This window comes from Thunnus maccoyii, chromosome 16, assembly GCF_910596095.1.
Source record: "Thunnus maccoyii chromosome 16, fThuMac1.1, whole genome shotgun sequence".
Lineage (NCBI taxonomy): Eukaryota > Metazoa > Chordata > Actinopteri > Scombriformes > Scombridae > Thunnus > Thunnus maccoyii.
The window spans coordinates 7,054,814-7,073,287 of record NC_056548.1 but is presented as its reverse complement, the minus strand read 5'-3'; the positions used below and the strand labels follow the sequence as shown (position 1 = coordinate 7,073,287).

The 18,474-nt window shown below is 41.0% G+C and overlaps 2 protein-coding genes across 2 annotated transcripts in view; one reads left to right on the top strand and one right to left on the bottom strand.

Moving 5' to 3' along the window:
* Positions 1 to 5,073, top strand: part of plekhd1 (pleckstrin homology domain containing, family D (with coiled-coil domains) member 1) — a 15,937-nt gene extending 10,864 nt beyond the window's left edge. The window contains exons 11-13 of the mRNA XM_042388657.1: positions 156 to 300; positions 1,779 to 1,922; positions 3,544 to 5,073. Coding sequence (XP_042244591.1) covers positions 156 to 300; positions 1,779 to 1,922; positions 3,544 to 3,701 — 447 coding nt within the window. The 3' untranslated portion in view covers positions 3,702 to 5,073. The remainder of the gene's footprint in view (positions 1 to 155; positions 301 to 1,778; positions 1,923 to 3,543) is intronic.
* ccdc177 (coiled-coil domain containing 177) lies at positions 4,760 to 18,474 on the bottom strand. Its single transcript, XM_042388656.1, has 3 exons — positions 11,713 to 18,474; positions 7,620 to 10,971; positions 4,760 to 5,321 (listed from the first exon to the last, which is right to left on the bottom strand). The coding sequence occupies exon 2, from the start codon at positions 10,957 to 10,959 to the stop codon at positions 8,440 to 8,442; it is 2,520 nt and encodes an 839-aa protein (XP_042244590.1). The 5' UTR covers positions 10,960 to 10,971; positions 11,713 to 18,474; the 3' UTR covers positions 4,760 to 5,321; positions 7,620 to 8,439.

Sequence of the window (18,474 nt, the reverse complement as noted above, 5' to 3'; positions counted from 1 at the left end):
GTTTCTTCCATCATATCAGCAACAGGAAACATGGACTGATTAATACAGAATCATCGAAAGCTGAATTTTAATACAATATATCAATTAACCTTCTTCTTAGTTAATTGCTCAAATATATTTGTACACACGTCCTGTCTGTTTCCTGTGTGTGTCAGGCGGAGATAGAGTCTCGGGTGGAGCTGGAGAAGAGGCTGAAGCAGGCCGAGGAGGCTCTGCAGGACCTGGAGAAAAGCCTCAACTCAGTGGAGCGGACCAAAGAGAGAGACGAGAAGATGAAGGGGGACGTCACTCACCTGAGGAGTGAGTAAACTCTGTGATGCACAAATATATCTGCAGCTGTTAGTCTCTGTATGTGCTGCAGGATTGTGTTTTGTTTCCTGCAAGCTGTAACATTCAAAGAAGGTGAAGGAATAAATCTGAATGCACCAGTGGATCATATGGATTCAGAAAAGGTTTGAGTCGCCTGTAGTATCTCAGTTAAATAAATACATGCATGAATGTGCATTTAAGTATGTTTACTCACATACTGATCTTTTATGTACATATACAGACAGATGGAAACTCATTTAAACACACACATTAGTGGAGATCTGCAGAGTATAATCTGATCTGATCCGTCACCTCTGATACCTGTGTGACTGCCATCCTCTGGGTAGAATTTGTACTACATGTTGATTCTCTAATATCACACTTTCATCAGGGATCCGTCAGGAAGTCCAAAATAAGATTTTTCAATTTTATTTTTTATGATTTAACTCAGTGTAAGTAGTATAAGAGTATAGTACAGTATAAGAACAGCTCTGTGTTCAATATTATCATTTTCATGTCTTTATATAATTGTGCAGTTGACATTTTAATATTGAAACATAATGATTTTATAATAATAATACATGTTCATGGTTCTCATGTCACATTTTAACAAAATCTGTCAATGCCTGACTGTTAATGTGAACTAATTTGGTTTTTAATGAGTCATTTTGTTTCAGGAAAACACTAAAAACTATTACACGAGTTTAAGATTTCACACTGTTAACAATTAATAACATTCACTTTAAGATAATACTGTTGTTATCCTGATATTATTTTATCTCACCATTAATATTCCCCTTACAACAACAGAAACCTGTCTGTCTGTAGCTGAAGGTTGAACAGGTGACTGTGGCCTGATACTGTAGGTCAGTGGTGGGTAAATATGGGGCCTGTGGGCCAAACACGGCCCTCCAATAAACATATTTGTGCGCCTAATGAAAGTTTTTACTTTTATAGATTATGTCAAGTCTTTTTTCGGGGACCAAATTTTTATTGCTTTTTCCCATCCCCTTAAGAATAGTAGAAAACAGCATTTTATACAAAAATATACTAAAAAGACCCACAACACAGAAACAAACATAAAACAAATCTACATAATGATAATATTTAGTTATACAAATAACGATAATAAATCATATTCCTGCTACAGGTTTATATATAGTTTGATAAAAAAAACAAAAAAAACAACTCATAACATCTTATAAACTTACAGAATGAATAGTACAGGTACATAAACATAAGTTGGACAATCTGACCATAACAGATTTATGTCACAGTACTTTGTTTATGATCAATATTTGCCCTCAGATACAACCCGAAAACTGATCAAGAATAAATACATTTTTATTCTTGAACAAATAAACAGTACTGAAAAAACTGTCCCATGTTATTTGAGATTATATTACATGAAAGCTGTAATAACATGAGCCTGTCCTGTATATATATATATATGATGTGTGTTTAACCAGAATTCTTCGAGGAGTGTATCTGTGCCGCAGAGATCGAGGCGAAGCTTCCAGCGATCATGAAGAACGCTGTGTATCTCCACAAAGCTGCTGCACGCAGAATCAAGAGCTGCCGAATCCAGAGGAGAGCCTCCAGACGCCACTGGTGTAAGTGTGAACATCACTCACTGATGATCACGACACAAACACACCACCACCACATGCATATGTTATACTTGAATCCATTCATGTTCCCTCAGTCTGTCTACAGCAAAACTCTTTATACAGTTTTACATTTCATCCACATTTTGGAGTGAGCTGACTGCAAACATGCTGAACCAATAAAGTTTAGATTATTGTCACTGTTATAAATGTTAGATTGTAGTTGTTGTAGCAGGAATAGCAGGTGCATCAGTGTTAGTACGAGTAGCATTAGTTGTACTTGCAGTAATGTATTATTAGTAGCAACAGTAGTAGTAAGAGTTGTAGTACGAGTTCTACTCCTTGAGTTTTCTTGAGGTTTATTTAGCAAATGTAAGCAAACAAACAAAACAACACAGAGGACAACAAATCTTGGTGCCTCTCTTACTCTGGTTAGGAAAAGCACAGACCCTCCCAGGTGCATGCTGGTCCTTTATCTGCCCACCTGAGGTGCACAGACCCAATTCACTGAAAAAAACATAATAATAATAAACAAAATACCAGTAAACTTATTAAAAACAAGCTGCAGACTGTTCAAAATGAGCTTATTAGAGCTTATTAACTCAAACTTCCTCCCTGAACACACGTAGAGCACATTTTTCAAAACTGTAATTATTTTACTGTTGAAAGGAGAATGTTTCACATTAAGTTCGGTCTCACTTACAAAATATAAAGAATACAGCCCCCAGTTACTCAACTAACTACTTTATTCTTATCAGAGATCATCATAACTATGCAACAAGAAGTAACTTAACAAACATCATCAAACATCCTTTTAGATTCAAGACTTCTGCAGGCAAAAGCACATTTTTATACTCTGCTGCAATTCTCTGGAACAGTTCTCCAAATCCTCTGAAGCAACAGCAGACAGAGAGCAGGTTTTAAACTCTTGGTAGAGAAATGGTTGATGAAAAGCAAATCCTTATTTTGTTTTGCTTTTTGTATAATTATTCAGTTTGTTTAGTTTGTTGCCTGACTTGAATATCTGCCATCTCACCCCTTTCCCCTCCTAGAGGACCACAATGGAAATAAGCTTTTATCTTTAGTTAATTATTATTCATTGCACACTCGTCTTTCAGCACAGCCTCAGTAGCACCACCCTGCATTTCACTGCACACAAGAGACAAAAACAACCGTTCAATTCTTTCTAAACGTAGTAGTACTAGTAGTAATACTGTTAGTTCATGGAGTGGTTGTAATAGTAGTAGTTGTAGTACAGTTCTAGTAATAATAGCAGTAGTATTATTAGTGCTAAACTAGTTGTAGCTGCAGTGGCAATATATGGATGAGAAATGTCTTCAAATTACTTATTTAGTCCAATTAACAGTCTAAAACCCAGAATATTCAATTTATAGTGATATAAATTAGAGAAAAGCAACAAATCCTCATATTTGAGAAGCTGGAATTAGAGAATGTTATTTGATATTTTTTACTTTAGAAATGACTAAATGATTAATGGATCATCAAAAACAATATTTACAGCAAAATAGAACATTAATTTCTCCCTTTTCTATCTTAGAAAAGGGTCCCTGTTAGAGTCAGAAGGACTTCATTAATATGTTTTCCACATTTTAATGTTCCCCTACAGTGAAACACTCAAAGTCATTTGCTGTAGCAAACACTGATGACGGCAGCATGGAGGAGCTGAGGGAGACGGCCCGGCGGCTGACCTCTGACAGCAGCTTCAGAGAGAGCGTGTACAAGATCATCGCTCGCAAGGATGCGACAAACAAAACTGAGGACTGAGAGGAGAGAGAGCGAGGTAAAACAGACAGACAGAGAGAGAGAGAGAGCGTCCTACCAGAGGAGAAATGGTCCTTAGCTTTACCTCAGTCCACAGTCATTGTTAGACATCCTGATCCCCATCCCAACATTAATATAGATGAATGTACAGTTATCTACTTGATGGCATTTACAGACGCAATCATAAGCTATTAAACATACTGATGAAGTTTAATGGACAATCTCGGACTGACTAAGATATGAAACCTTTAGATTTAACTCGCCCAAAGAGTGATGATGATGATGATGTTAAAGGAGAAGCCTGGTGATATTCTATAGTTTTGTTTTTGTCAACGAATCCGACAAAAAGACCAAAAAATGTGTTAATGCGTCTCTCAATACTTTGACTTCCTGAGCTGGTCTGTTGTACTCAATTCAAGTCCACGTGTTTCTACTGAAGACGTAAATCTTTAAAAATGCGTCATGAATATGTAGTTTCATTTTTTAAAATGGCCACTGTAGTTTTTAGCAAAGGATACTCAAACAGGAGTAAATGGAGCTTTTGTTGGGGATTATTTTGAGCAGCAGATTTGATACACTAGCAAGTATTTACACCACGAGGACAGTGTCTTTGGTAGGGATGTGAAATAAACTATTGTTGCTGTGTTCATGGTAATGAAGGAGTATGTCAGCTATGTGTTTTTGGACAATAATGGAGGTCTATCAGGCTTTGAATATACAGGAAGTAATTGGTATTTTCATGGGATTAGTTGACAACAAAAATATATAAATATCACCAGACTTTCAGACAGATTAAAACAGCCACTTTATGAACTAAGAAACCTTCAGATTTGAGCCAAAGAGGAATTATAATGTTATAAATTTAATGTATATTGAGAATAGCTGATCTCTTATTAATTGTTTATTAACCTACTGAGTCATTTCACACTTTTCTTCTTCATTTGTTTTGGGACTCCAGACAGACCTGGTCAGATGCTATAGGAAACTGTGAAACACATAGCAGACTGTAGCTTTGTACATTGAGTTTGTGTTGTGTTTAGATGACAAACGATGCAAATCCATATTGAAAAATGTTTGTTTTTATTATTCTGGTTTTGATTGTATGCACAGATTGTGTCCTTTTCTTAACAGAGGTTTGATGAAAACAATGAACTCACAGATGTGTCTGATATCAACCTTGACCGTTTCATTATTGCTACATCTGAAAATATGTCCTCAACAAAGCAACTCAATGTCATTTACTGAAGCAAGCGTTTCATGATAATGTACAAATGGTAACAGAAAAGAAGCCCACGTGTCAGGGGAAGGTAATAAGGAACATATAATGGACTGAACAACATGCCTTGATGCTAAATAAAGCTGCGTTTGAACCTTGTACATTTCGTTTCATTAATGCAGGTAAAAGGCTGTAGGTTCATATCAGATGTCTCAATTCCTCCTCTCAGCGGCACAATAGATGGCACAGTGACTAGTTAAAAATGAATAAAAACTTTGATATGGATGTTTTTTCCATTAGAGGAGAGTTTTAACTGACATACACGTTGATAAAGCTGAGTGTGGGAGGAAGAGTTCTGTCGGGGAAGATTGTGGGTGACATCACCAGCTCTCGTTCAGCTCCAGGACCTGCAACACATAAAATAATAAAGTGATGAATGTGGGCATAAACGATGCAGGTGAAGTCACTTCATGCTTAAAGATATTCTTTGAAGACACTTTAAACCAGCATTAACAAATATTTTGGCAACTTTAAATTGACATATTATCACCATTTAAGTTATTGAACTGTTGCCTATTTACACATCCAGCAGTTTCGGGGCAACATTAGCGTTCAGTGTATGTGAGTCCATTATTTATTCTCCTTTAAGCTTTGTTTTTGCTCTCTACAATCTCCTGAGGGAAATATCTGCTCTTAAGCTGTTAATGCTCCTCTATGTTCACTAGTTGCTGACTGTGTCTGACTGCTGTTTGATGGTGAGCAGGTAGTGAACTGTCAGGTTTTAGATCTCTGTTGCTGGAAACAGTGGACTACTGCATCTAGAGAACGAGAGTGAACCAAAACAGTAAAGCTGCAGTCATAAAACCAAAACAATGAGCTGAAAGAAGTTTAAAAAAAAAAGCGTCATAGAGCTGACGGGAACTACAGAGTCTAGTTCATCACTATGAGTGACATGTGATCATTTGATCAGTTAATAAAAACATTCATTATCGCACCTTTAAATTAAAACATAATCATGTGAGATAACTGTTTTAGTGTCACTGTATCCAATGCAAAATGTCAACCACTGAGATAAAACTGGTGCTTTTGTTGCTTACATTTGATTTTTAAAATACAGATTTGTATGCATCTGAACTTTTTATGAGCACCAAAGGGAATCTAATGTTCACTTTCTACATGTATTAAAGACTTAACAGCTGCTAAGTGCTGAACTTTTACTTACTGTATGAAACCTTTATTGTACGAAGCCCCTAAATTCTGAAAGATTATGTTTTTTAATCTTGTGCGCACAAGATAAATAAATATAATCTTTAAGGACTCTGCGGGCTCTGCATTATTTTTGGGTGGTAAAGAGGAAGCTTGAATGTTACTTGATGTTGTGTAATGTTCTCTTTAAAATACATAAATGAATATTAGGGGTGTTGAGATCAATAAGTGTCATTTAATAGTAATGCAGAAGCAATGATCCATGTGAGGTTGTGCTGACAGTGAATACAGCCTCTTGTGGTTTAATGTGAAATCAATTTGCTGAATGCAAAATGTTAAATTAATTTCACATAAAGTAATGCAGCTTTCAGCTTGAGTAATTTTATTACATGCTGGAGATAAAGTGTTTTTATGCTGAAAGGCTTTTCATTAGGACAGATGAATGATGCACTGTGTTGACTGTCTGTTAGTCTTTTGACCTCAACTCTGATACGTTTTTAACACATTATGACTTCTAATCTTTCAGTAGCTGTTAAATCAGTGCAACAGGGGTTAAATCCAGTCAAAGTTCTACAGGTTTAGGTGTTTCTCCTCAATCTCTGATATAGTATTGTTCTCCTTTGTCATTCAGAATTCAATTCTACCTGCAAATACGTGATTTTCTGCTGCAGTTAGAATATAACCTTTTCTAGCTGGACCTCATCTTTTCAGTCACCATCATAAGCAGCTACAAATCTGCCGTCTCATCCCCCCCAACCTTACATCACCTCCCCATGATTATCTGGTGGGAACAGCGTGGCTCGAGTCAGAGCCATAAGCCTGTCGGTCCTCTCTGTTGGTTTAATGCTGCATTTCAAATTCATTCTAGCTTTTATCTCAGACGTCAGCAGGTATCAGGCACGTGGCTGTCTGAAACGCTGGGATTAGACTACTTTCTGTAGGGACAGCGGCTGACTCTGTAGGTCAAGGTTTTAAAAGATTTCTCCCTGAATGAGTGAAGAGAGGGAATACACAGGGAATAGCCCAACACAGATGTTAATACAACAAACTGATGGCATGTTTTTCCAATGACGCCCTGCAAAGAAAGTGCCAGAATGAGCTGGTCTCTGCTGCCAGAGAGCCACCTCCCCACAGGCAGCCCCCTCATATTCCCACGCACTCTCTCTGCTCAGTCATTCACCTCCCGCTGCTCCATCCCGATTGCTATCACTATGGCAACAGCTACTTCTGAGGCTCAAAACCCATGTGTATCTCCCTTTCTCTTTTTTTTTAATCTGAGAGATTGTAGGATTAGCACAGCCAGAGGCCTTTAAAGCCTGTTGTTGGCTTGCATGTCGGCTCATGAGTATATGCATTTTTGCTCTCTGTGCACTGTGGAGGTCAGTGTGATCAAATTTTGTTGTGTGCGTGTTTTTTTTTAATTGCAAATGCTAAAAGGCAACAGCTCGTAACAAAACAGAAGGTGTTGCATAACCTGGAAAAGCAATAAAAACTCGTACCTGTTGACCTTGACACTTCAGCTGGCGGCTGTGTTGGGAGCAGATCGGCTGGGGGGGCAGTCAGGAGGCATCTGTCTCTCCGAGCACTTCACCGTTTACTGTAATCGGACATGACGCAGAAAGACAGAGGAAGTCCTTGAGGGCAGTGATGCTTCATCAGCACAAGGCTTGTGCAAGCAGCCTTCCTGCGCTGCATTGTCAGCGTTTAGGTGCAGATAAGTGTCCAGCCCGGGGCTTTAAATCCATGCTTTCTCTAGCTGTGTGTACAAAAGGATCCCTCATTTGCTTATGGGGTCTTGGAATCATTTCTGCTTTTTATTGTTGTCTTATGCTCAGTTTTCCCTTACAGGGGTGCTCCCTTAAAAGCCTCTACAGTTGTCATGGAGTTGTGCTTCCTGGTCAACAATGACTCTATTCATTCCAGCACAGCTTTCAGTCCAGTAGCTGAGATCGACAGAGCGGAGGGCAAAGAGAAAGAGAGAGGAGGGGTTGTGTTGCTGCACAAGGCAGCTCTCTCTAGCTCTCATCTAATATGAAGTCTACTGTATGTCCTACACAGGCTTACTGTTCATTTTTCACAGCTGATATAGTTTGTAGTCTCATTACATCCATGATACAACATGATGTCTTGATTTGGTTTGCTTTGATAGGATCTTTAATAAAAAATGATGGTCGAAAATGTGATCAAATCAACCGATGGGTAAAGATATGTAAGGAAAGATGAGAAGAAGGGTAAAGCTGTTGATTGATGAAGGCCATGATGAAGGCAAGAGCCAAGCACATGACCAGAAGTAAGGAATCCACTATAGAGCCATGGGTTTTATTTTTCATCCAGGCTGGCTTTGAGCTGAGCCTCTAGGGCCATCTTATCAAAAGTACGCATGTTGGTCTCCTCCCGCACTTTGTCTCGCACGTGGAAAGAGGCTCGGGCTACGGAGCGAGCGCTCTCCAGTACCGCCCGCTTCTCCTTGAAGATCTGCTCGCTCTTCTCCAGTTTCCTCTCAATGGACTGCAGCAGTTCCAGACGCCTCTGCTTCTCCTCCTCTTCCACACGCTGCCTGTTGAGCCTCTGAAGTTTTTCCTTCTCCTGTCGGCTCTGGACGGCTCGCTGAGCTTTCTCTTTGGCCTTCTCCTCAGCCACTAAAGCCGCTTGTTGGGCTCGTTTCTCTGCCTCCTTCACACGAGCCTCCAGCAGCTGCTGTTGCTGCCTCTCACGCTTCTCTGCAGCCTTGCGTGCTTTCTGGATCTGCTTCTCCTCACGCCTGGCCTTTTCTTTCAGCTCCTGCCCTCGACGCTCTACTATCTGTTCATAATTCTCCAGGGAGCGGCTGAGCTTCTCCTCCGCTGCCCTCCTGGCTTCCTCTCTTTCCTCCTGTTCACGGCGGGCGATCTCCTGGATCAGAGCGGCATGACGTCTCTTCTCAGCTTTGTTCAGACCTCGTCTCTCCTCCTGGGCCTGGTGCTCCTTCTCCTGCCTCTTCAGCTCAGCCATGGTGAGCTTCTCTTTCAGCAGCAGCCTCTCCTGCTCCAGCATAGCCGACCTCTCTTCCTCCAGAGCCTTCCGGTTCTGTTCCTGGAGGGTTTTCTTATGCTTCTCCTCTCGTACTGTCTGCTGTAACCTCTGCAGACGGCTGCGCTCCTGCTGCTCTGCAAGCTCCCTCCACCGCTCCTCGCTCTCTTCAGCCTGTCGGAGTTTGGCAGCAGCTGATTCTCGTTCCTGCTGGCTGAGTCTTCGCTGACGTATCGACACCTGTGTCTGCCACACACGCTGGCACTGAAGCACTGCACGCTGCTTCTCTCGTTCCTCCTGCTCTCGCCGCAGCTCCTCCATTCTGCGTTCACTATCCCATTGAAGGTGAGCCACGTAACGAGTCTGACTCATGATGTCTTCTTCCTGGTATCTGGCGAGCATCAAAGCTGCAATCTTGCGGTCGCGCTCAGACACGGCATTCAGGCCTCGACGTTTCACCTCCTTTACTATGCGCTCCACCTTCTGTGTTGTCTGAGGAGAGTGACTCAGGTCACCAAGACTGAGGCTGCGGCCCATCAGGGAGTTAAAAGTGGCCAGTGTACGAGCTCGGGGGCTGGAGACTTTAGCCCAGTGATCTCGTGCGCCATCCCAACTATACGAAGAGGAAGCACCCGACTCTGACGAGGTGCATGTGGTAGTAGTTGTGGTGTTGGAGGTGGATGAGCAGACGGGGTCCATCCTTCGCTGTAAAGACTCCAGCGAATGGCTTTTTCCTCGCACCTTGGAATGAAATCCAAGATGTCCATTGTGCTGAGAGAACGGTCCTCCTGTTACACCGTTAAGAGGCGTCCCAGAGGTCTGAACTGCAGGCTTTGACACCGATGATGTTAGTGTAGATTTGGCTCTGGGGAAGGAGGGGGGTTTTGGTGTTGATCTGGGGAAAGTGTTTGAAGATTTACCACCAGAGGACTTCCTGACTATCGGTGGAGGGCCAGAGACCGGCCGTGTGGCTTTTACTTGTTCGGATGATGAGGACAAAGAATGCTTGATAGATCCTTGGAAAGTACTCTTGGAGGATGGCACGGAGCTGGTGGACTGAGTCGATTTTGGGGAGGTACTAAGACTGGAGGCAGGGGCTTTAGATAAAAGAGCTGGACCTGTTTTAGAGGTTGGACCTGATGCTGTGGCTCTAGAGGATGCTCCAGAATCAGGGGCTGAGCTGGAGGTCACTGGCCCAGATTTAGGAGGCTGATTGGAGCCAGAGGTGACTTTGTGCTGCTGCTCCACCGAGGAGGATGATGCACTTCCGTTGCTATTGACTGTCGCCTGCAGAACTCTTCTTTTTTCCTCCCTAACAATCCTCTCCCTCTCCTCCCTGCATTGCCTCAGTTTAGCGTGCCTGTCCCTCTCGAAGACTTCATAAAGCCCTGTCGCAACGCGCATGGAGCGGCCGGGAGCCTCCCGGGCAAAGTCAGCCAGCGGGCGGGGCAGGAGCTCCACAGGTTTGACCCCGCATCGAGCACACGCCTCCAGAGAGCGGGGGCTTGTTAACACATAGCGGCTGCCCTCTGCAGCTGGCGAGTCAAAATTGTACAGGTCCAGGTGCAATTTGGGCTCAGTCTGAGTCTGTGGTTGCTGAGGTGGGGCCACCTGAGAGGAGGCCTCTGGCCCCGCCGTGGACGCAGTATGGCAGGGGCTCGGCTCAGAACTGCCCGTGGGCGGCGTCTCGAAACCGGCATCCCCTTCCTCCTCTGTTGTTGTGCCATCGGCTTGGTCTGGCAACCGAGGGTCTTCAGTGGCCACAGCTGGTGTGTCGAGCTTTGGGCCTTTACACTTATTCTGCTCCTCAGCCTCCGAGGGGTCGACCATAGTTGGCTAATACTGCAGGTAGAGAGAGGGAGGGGGCAGGGTTCGATGGGGGGGGGAGGGGGTTGTATGATACATGAGGGAAAGTGGATAAAATAGTAGGAAGAGGTTTCAATTAGAGGATTATAGCATTCAGTCCAGAGCTTAAGAGAGATGCAGTCTGTGGGGGAGGGTCATAACGCAGGTTCAGAGTGGCATGCATGCATGAACACATATTCATGCACTCAATGATTTTACACCAGATGAGACATTTTCCCTTCAGGGAAGTGACATAACACACAAAAAACACTACAGTCCTCTAATAGAGAATCTATTTTTGGCAGAGTTACTAGGCTGAGAGAATTTGATTACTCATAGCAATATTTTTCACTCTACATCACACAATCAACCTTGAAATACCTTAGACATAGAGTCCTGATATATTTATTATTAACCAGCTGATAGTAAAAGTCTAATTTAACCACTGAGATCCTTTCTAGTAAACAAGCACTGAACTGATCTATTATCCTCTCTGCTCAGTCTCATGGATTCACACCTACAATAAGTCAAGGCCTAGACTTTTCTCTATGAGCCTGGGCAGAAAATATCTGCACTTTCTCATTAAAAACGACTCAGGGTTTAAAGATTTGATAGCAGATTACATTAAAGATGTAGCTGCTGTTTGCTCTGATGTTACAAAGACAATATTTACTGTTATTTTGTCCCGTGGATTGATTAAATTTCATGCTGTGGCGAACCACGCAAACATCCACTTACCTGCCAGTTTGCAAAACGTTTTCTAAACCGGTGTTTTGTTCCCCTTCAATCCGTCCAGTCCGCCTTGTTCCCTGCATAATATCAGGTTTCAGGGAAAAGGCTTCGGCCGTCGACCAAACGATGGAGCATCACATCGTCGCAACCTCAAGCGACACGACAGACACAGACGGAGCCTTTCGCAGCCTGTCAGCCTGCTGAGCAGCAGAGCTCAGATCTGTAACCTCCGCGATTAAAAATAAACACCAAACGCTCCCCAGAGTGAAATTCACTTTCTACGATGAAAAAAAAAATCTCCGGGCCAGCTTCCTCTGATCCTCCCTCAGCAAAGTGCATCCAGTAAACATCAGCGTTCTCCACCTGCTATTCAGCAGCATCCCTCCATCTCAGCCTCCTTAGCTCCGCCTGTTTTTGGCAAATACGCTAAAAATACAGTCTGCACGCTGCAATTAACAAGCGCCTGTCCACTCTAGTTACATGCTTTAATAACAAAACCTAATGGTGCTGGATGTGTTCGCCTGGAGCAAAGTTCCTCCTTATAGGCCTGTTTCTCTACCAGAGACACGTATGTGTCTATAGAAGGTGTCTGCATTATAATTTATTCAGTTTCCAAAATGATGTCTCTTTAAAATATGTTGTATGCTGGAGAACAAAAGTCTGTAAAAATAAATGCATTAAATCTAATACATAGTGTGACTGTCGAGACGATCTAAAAATAGATGTTTTTTAAATCTGTGCAGTATGGTCCATCAAAACTCACACCACCGTTTATAATTGCTGCCATCTGCCATCCTGTAATGTCTGGCATGAAATAGACTGTAATTACTCAAAATAGCCACTAGAGAGCGCTATAATACCAAAGTTTTATGTTTTCTTTGTACTGGCCAGCATCAAATAAGCATCATAAACTCCCCAAAGCTGAACTAAAACTGATTTTATTGTTGTATTTGACGTATTAATGTGCTCATGGAAAATATTTCAAACTTTATCTGCCATTTTTATTATTTTACCATTTATTTTCATTTATCATTATCTTTTTATTTCTACATATATTAGCTACAATTGTACATTTCATCTCTATTGCTAAACACTAATGTTATAATGAATGTAATATGGTGATATTTTGGTCAGTAAAGTTAAAACAAAACAAAATATCAAGTCATTCACACCAGCACACTATAAAAAAGCATAGCTAAATAGTGAATGTTAAGTTAATTGGCTGTAAAATTAATTAATAGTCCATTATGGCTCATTGGCTGCACCCATCATAATTATCTGTACGTTTGCCAAAGATGAGCAAGTCAGATGGAGAATCGAAATTACTGTCTGTCTCTGTTGGCTCTAAAAGAGTCTTGTATCCTCTACAGGATGTCTGTCTTCCACAAAGTGCATGCTGGGACAGGCTGTGGGGATTTTTATTAGAGGAACCCCCCATTTTAATCAGTAAAATAAGATTTATCTAATCTAAAATAATTGATTTAAATGTTCTTAACAAGTAATGTACAAAATCAAACTGCCAAGGTTTCTAAAAAATATGATTGAGATTTGAATATTGCTGCCTCAGCCCTCTACTTATTAATGCTGGTAAATATGCTTTGTAACGACCGTATACTTTATGATCCCTGTGCAGGAGATTTTGTTTGAGGTGAAAGGTTGGGGTCAGAGGCAGGACTGCAACTACAAAGCTGGAAGGATTCAAGAGTCGCGTCATAAGTGGGGTTGATACCTCTGATATAGAGACACGATAATCCAAAATACTCCTCTGGTCAGCCTGTGTCTTCTTTACAAAAAAAGCACTGAACATCAGACCTATATTTGTGTTTCGGGAAGATATCCTCCACAGGTACGTGTACTACTATTGCTACTACATCTACAGCTGCTGTAGTGGTCGTAGTCTACAGCAGTACTACTATACTATTGTTGCTACATTTGCCATTACAAGTGCAACTATTACTCCTACTATAATCCTGCTGCTATAACAACTTCCACAACGAACTCTACTGCTACAGTGCTACTACAACTTGCACAACATCTACTACTACTACTACTACTGCAACTATTGCTGCAGTGGTACTGTAGTAGCAGCAACAGTACAATTATTGTTAGTATCATTTCTAGCAAGCGTAGTCGTAGTGGTAGAAGTCAGTAAAGTTTATTTAATACAGCACCTTTCACATAGCAGGTCACAAAGTGATTCACAAGAGCAAAATTGTAAACGAAATAAGACCATAAAAATAGTACAATATAAAATACAGTAAAAGAAACAAACAATAAAACATAAGCAACAAAATACCTTAAAAACAAACAAAATACAAACACCTGACACTATGAGGCGAGACAAAGGCCAGTTTGAGTAAATGAGTCTTCAGCTGTTTTAAAGGCGTCAACAGAGATCGCAGATCGTGTGTCTATAGGAAGAGTGTTCCACAGTGTTGGAGCTACACCTTCACAGTCACAATCACCTTTTGTTTTCAGTCAAGCACGAGGGACAACCAGTAAGCCCTGGTCAGAAGACCAGTGACCTACTGGTGATATGAGGATGGAGTGGGTGCCTGACCTGCAGAGTTCTATATATGAAGACAAGAACCTTGAAATGAATCCTAAACTTGATGGGAAGCCAATGTAAAGATGCTACGATAGGTGTAATGTGAGTCGTCCTGCTTGACCTGGTCAGCAGCCTTGCAACAGCATTCGGGACCATTTGTAGACAGTCAAGGGACGACTTGCTGAGGTAGGTGAAAGGGTCATTACAGTAGTCTAGCTGGGATGAAATAAAAGTGTGAATAATCATCTCTAGCTCTGGTTGTGATACAACAGACCTGAGTTTGGCTATGTTTCTTAAATGGAAGAAACGGGTTAATGATTTGATATGTTGATCAAAGTGCATAGCCTGATCGAATGTATCACAGATATTTCTAAGATTAGACTGTACAGTTGAAGAAAGGGACCAAATGCACTGAGCAACCTTGGAAGCTTTGATATCTGAAGCAATGATAAGGACCTTAGTCTTATCGGTGTTTAGCTGTAAAAAGTTGTTAGACATCCAGTCCTTTATGGCAGTCAGACAATTGTGCAAAACAGATTGTTTATCAGTCTCATCAGGTTTAAAAGAAACATACAGTTGAAAGTCATCAGCGGAACAGTGATAAGAGATACTTTTAAATTTGCTAATAATATGGCTTAAGGGAAGCATATACAGAGAAAATAGTACAGGACCCAAGACAGATCCCTGGGGCACACCACAGGAAAGAGCAGCAGTTTCAGACATGTAGGGACCAAGTAACACAGAAAAACTCCTATCTGGGAGACAGGAAGAGAACCAGTCCAGGGCGTTCCCAGAGACACCCACCCATACTAGAAGTACTAACAGTGCCAGCTATCTCTGTTGTGTATTTCTGTGACTATTTTCTTTCACCACACACCATTACTAAATGAATGAATGGACTGTATTCATCGAAAGCAACTTTTTTGAGAGACCAGTCTGGTTTGGTCCAGTCCGAGCGGTTGAATCAGGATTAGATAACTCTGGGTGAAAATCGCAGCAATGATGACCCACTAAACTCCTGACCCGGTATGGGGAACAGTGCGAGTTTAATTGGCCCCGCCCGTTAGCCGTATCAGAGGGACAGCAGGGTAACAAGTGACTACAGGGAACGTGCTGGCTGGCTTGTTAACAGGGGGCATGGGGTCTGGGAGGGGGGCCAAAGGGGAGCGGGGCATGGTGTGGTTGCTGCACAGTTCACTGGTGCAGGGTTATGCTCGACAGAAATTTTTGTGTTTTTGTTTTTGTTTTTGGGAGGGCATGCTCCCCACCGAAGCTGGACTGGGGGGTTCATCGAGAGGTGAGCTGCTCTGTGCGGTCATGGAGCCCACTGCAACGCTCGGCTGGTGGTGAGGGCCCGGAGCACGAGGAGGTACGAAGAATAAAGATCAGATTCATCCAAAAGTAGAAAATGTGTACAGACATGTGTTGGATGTTCTTCAGGGCTGTAACTACCTTTTAGGACAAAGATGCAGTTTATTTGAAAGAAAATTTATATTTTAAAATATTTTACTAATCAAGCATAACCAAGAGGCATATGTTATATATATATATATAAGAGGCATTTACACCCTGAATCAGGGGTCAACCTGATGAGACCCGATGAAGGCCACAAGCTGAAATGTGTTGGTCTCATAATAAAGTTGGTCTTTATACTGCAAGTGTTGCTGGAGTTTTGACTCCTTCAGACTTCTCTCCTTCTCCATGCACTTTGTAAGTATGTGACGTTGTACCCTAAAATCTATTTTTAGTCAAACCATAAACCCACCATAAATCCCACTCACCCTCTGTATTTTCTGTGTCTCCTCATGGCTGCTATTTAAGACACAAAAACATATAGTTTATCTGTTGTATTTTACAGACAGAACTGTGAGTGTGATGATAACATATTTTCTCTAAAATATAAATCTATTGTTAGAAAACTATTAAAAACAGTCTGTATAATGTGTTATGTAGTGAATTGGGATTAAATTGAGTGATTGCTACGATATGCACAGCATAATGTATTTTGAATGAATAATTGCAAATCCTAGTTGGGTACAGGTGCAGGACAAAAAGCAGCAACAAGGAGAACGAGAGGCTGTCCACACAACCTGCAAGGTCTTCGTCAGACAAACGTTTGCCTGACGAAGACCTTACAGGTTGAAACGTTACAATAATACTTGGCAGCTTGAAAATGTCAGTGTGCGGACAGCCTTTCCGCTCCTAAATGAATAATTGTGCCCATATATTGATTTTAAATTCTATGTTGTTTTAAACTTTAACTTTTAACTAAATTTTACAACCTTATTAGCTGTATGACAGCTTTAGCTAAATGCATTAAATGTTAAAAGAAAAGATAATGACTCGAGACAGTTTAATGGACCATTAAAAGTGTAATACAGTGCAGAGCTTAGAGAGGAAAAAGTACATACAGTACATTAATGCAGAGCAACAATGTGCTCCTGAGCATAGCATCACTAAAAGCATGAATAGTTTATAATGCATGGTTATTAAAGTATTCTAAAGATTTTAGTTACGATGTCCTGGGAGTACAAACTGATTCCATATCAGCTCTCCTACTTTGGAGCTCAACCAGCAAGTGATTGATTACGAAGTCTGAAGTTAGAATAACAAAGCTGAGTGAATATCAATGCAGTTAAAAGGATCTATGTGCCGTCTACTCCACTTAAAAAGCTTATTTTTACAGAGAGGCAACAAATGAATCCAGCCCAGAGATTACAGACGGAGAAAAAATCAGGGAACTCAGAGAATAACCACTTTTGGCTCCATGACTCTACAGTCAGCCGCCTCGGCTGAGATGAACTCACCCATTTCATTTCTGTTCAAGAGGCAGATCTGATTTTTTTTTTTTAGCTCTACATGTGTGCTGAACTTTGACAAGTACGGATAAAGACATGGCAAACTCTTTTACAGACCTGGAAATAAAGAGGATACAGTTGGTCTCAGTGCATTTCCACCTCTCCAGAGGGCTTCTGATTTTCCACATTATTATATTTTACTACTATTGCAGGCGATCGTGCCAAGAGGACACTGTAGGGTGTTCGCCCAGAGCGGAACATTTTTAGTGTGAACCAAATGTGATGATATCCCCTCTATTTTTGTAAGACCTCCACAATGTTATTATCACTTAAAAAATGAAACTGCTTCTGCTATTTAAATTCAGAAAAATATGAATAACAAATGATATTTTATAGACTCAGATGGTTGCTATTTGACATTGGTCACTCTCTTCAAATATGATGTATGTTTCTCCCAGACTCCTTAGCTAGCTAGCTATAACTTACAATATTTTCTTTTCTTTTACCATTTTCTTTTATCATTTGTTGAATCATTAATTGTTAGTTTTTGTAAATCAATTCTTCATTTAAAGGCTTAGACATCCTCATATATCCTCTTCTTTGAAATGGCAACAGTGATTTTTTGGGTCAAATTATAATATAAATATTTCTAACAGTTTTTATGTTATGATGGCTTTTCAACACCATCAAAGATATAATTCTTTGGATAATTCTTACTTATTCAATCACATATAAGCACATGTGTGTGGTCGGGACCGCCGTACAATTTCCTAAGACAAATCTGAAGAGTCTGAAGGCAGAAAATACATACTTGTTCTACACCAACTTATGTTTATTTTGTCAGTTTTCAGTTTTTAATTTTTGCTTTTTTGTGAATGACTGCATAATTTTACATTTACTCATATAACAACATCATTCTCTAGATAAATTGATCACAAGCAGCAGACGTATGAAACCTGTGACAAGGGGCTGTAAAATGATTTAGGTTAATTTTAAGCAGCCACAAGCCAAAAAGGTTGGGAAGCACAGAATTATTGGAACAAAGTATTGACAAAAACAAAATCTATTTTAGGTTGTCTGTGAAGTCTATATTATAGGTATTTGTATTATCTTTTAGAACCTCACATGTATCCAAAATTGAATATCTGTGCTGTAAGCAGATCAGTGAATTGTGATTGTGAGAAAGTTAGAAGTATCCCATAAGCACTGTGTATGTGCACAGTACTGTATATGCTAATGTTATGTATGTTCTCAACAATCCAGCCTTTTCACTTGCTCTGTGCTGCACACTCGCTGCCCTGCTGGACCTTACTGGTCCTGTGAAGACTGAGACCTTTCGTTGCCCCCAGTTCACATTTCCAGCCTCGGTTTGCCAACAGAAAGGGACACGTTTTCTGGACAGTTTCAACAACTCCCCCTTCT

What these genes read in the sequence shown, in the direction of transcription:
- ccdc177 (XM_042388656.1), bottom strand. Translation starts at nt 10,959, where the DNA reads ATGGTCGACCCCTCGGAGGCTGAGGAGCAGAATAAGTGTAAAGGCCCA.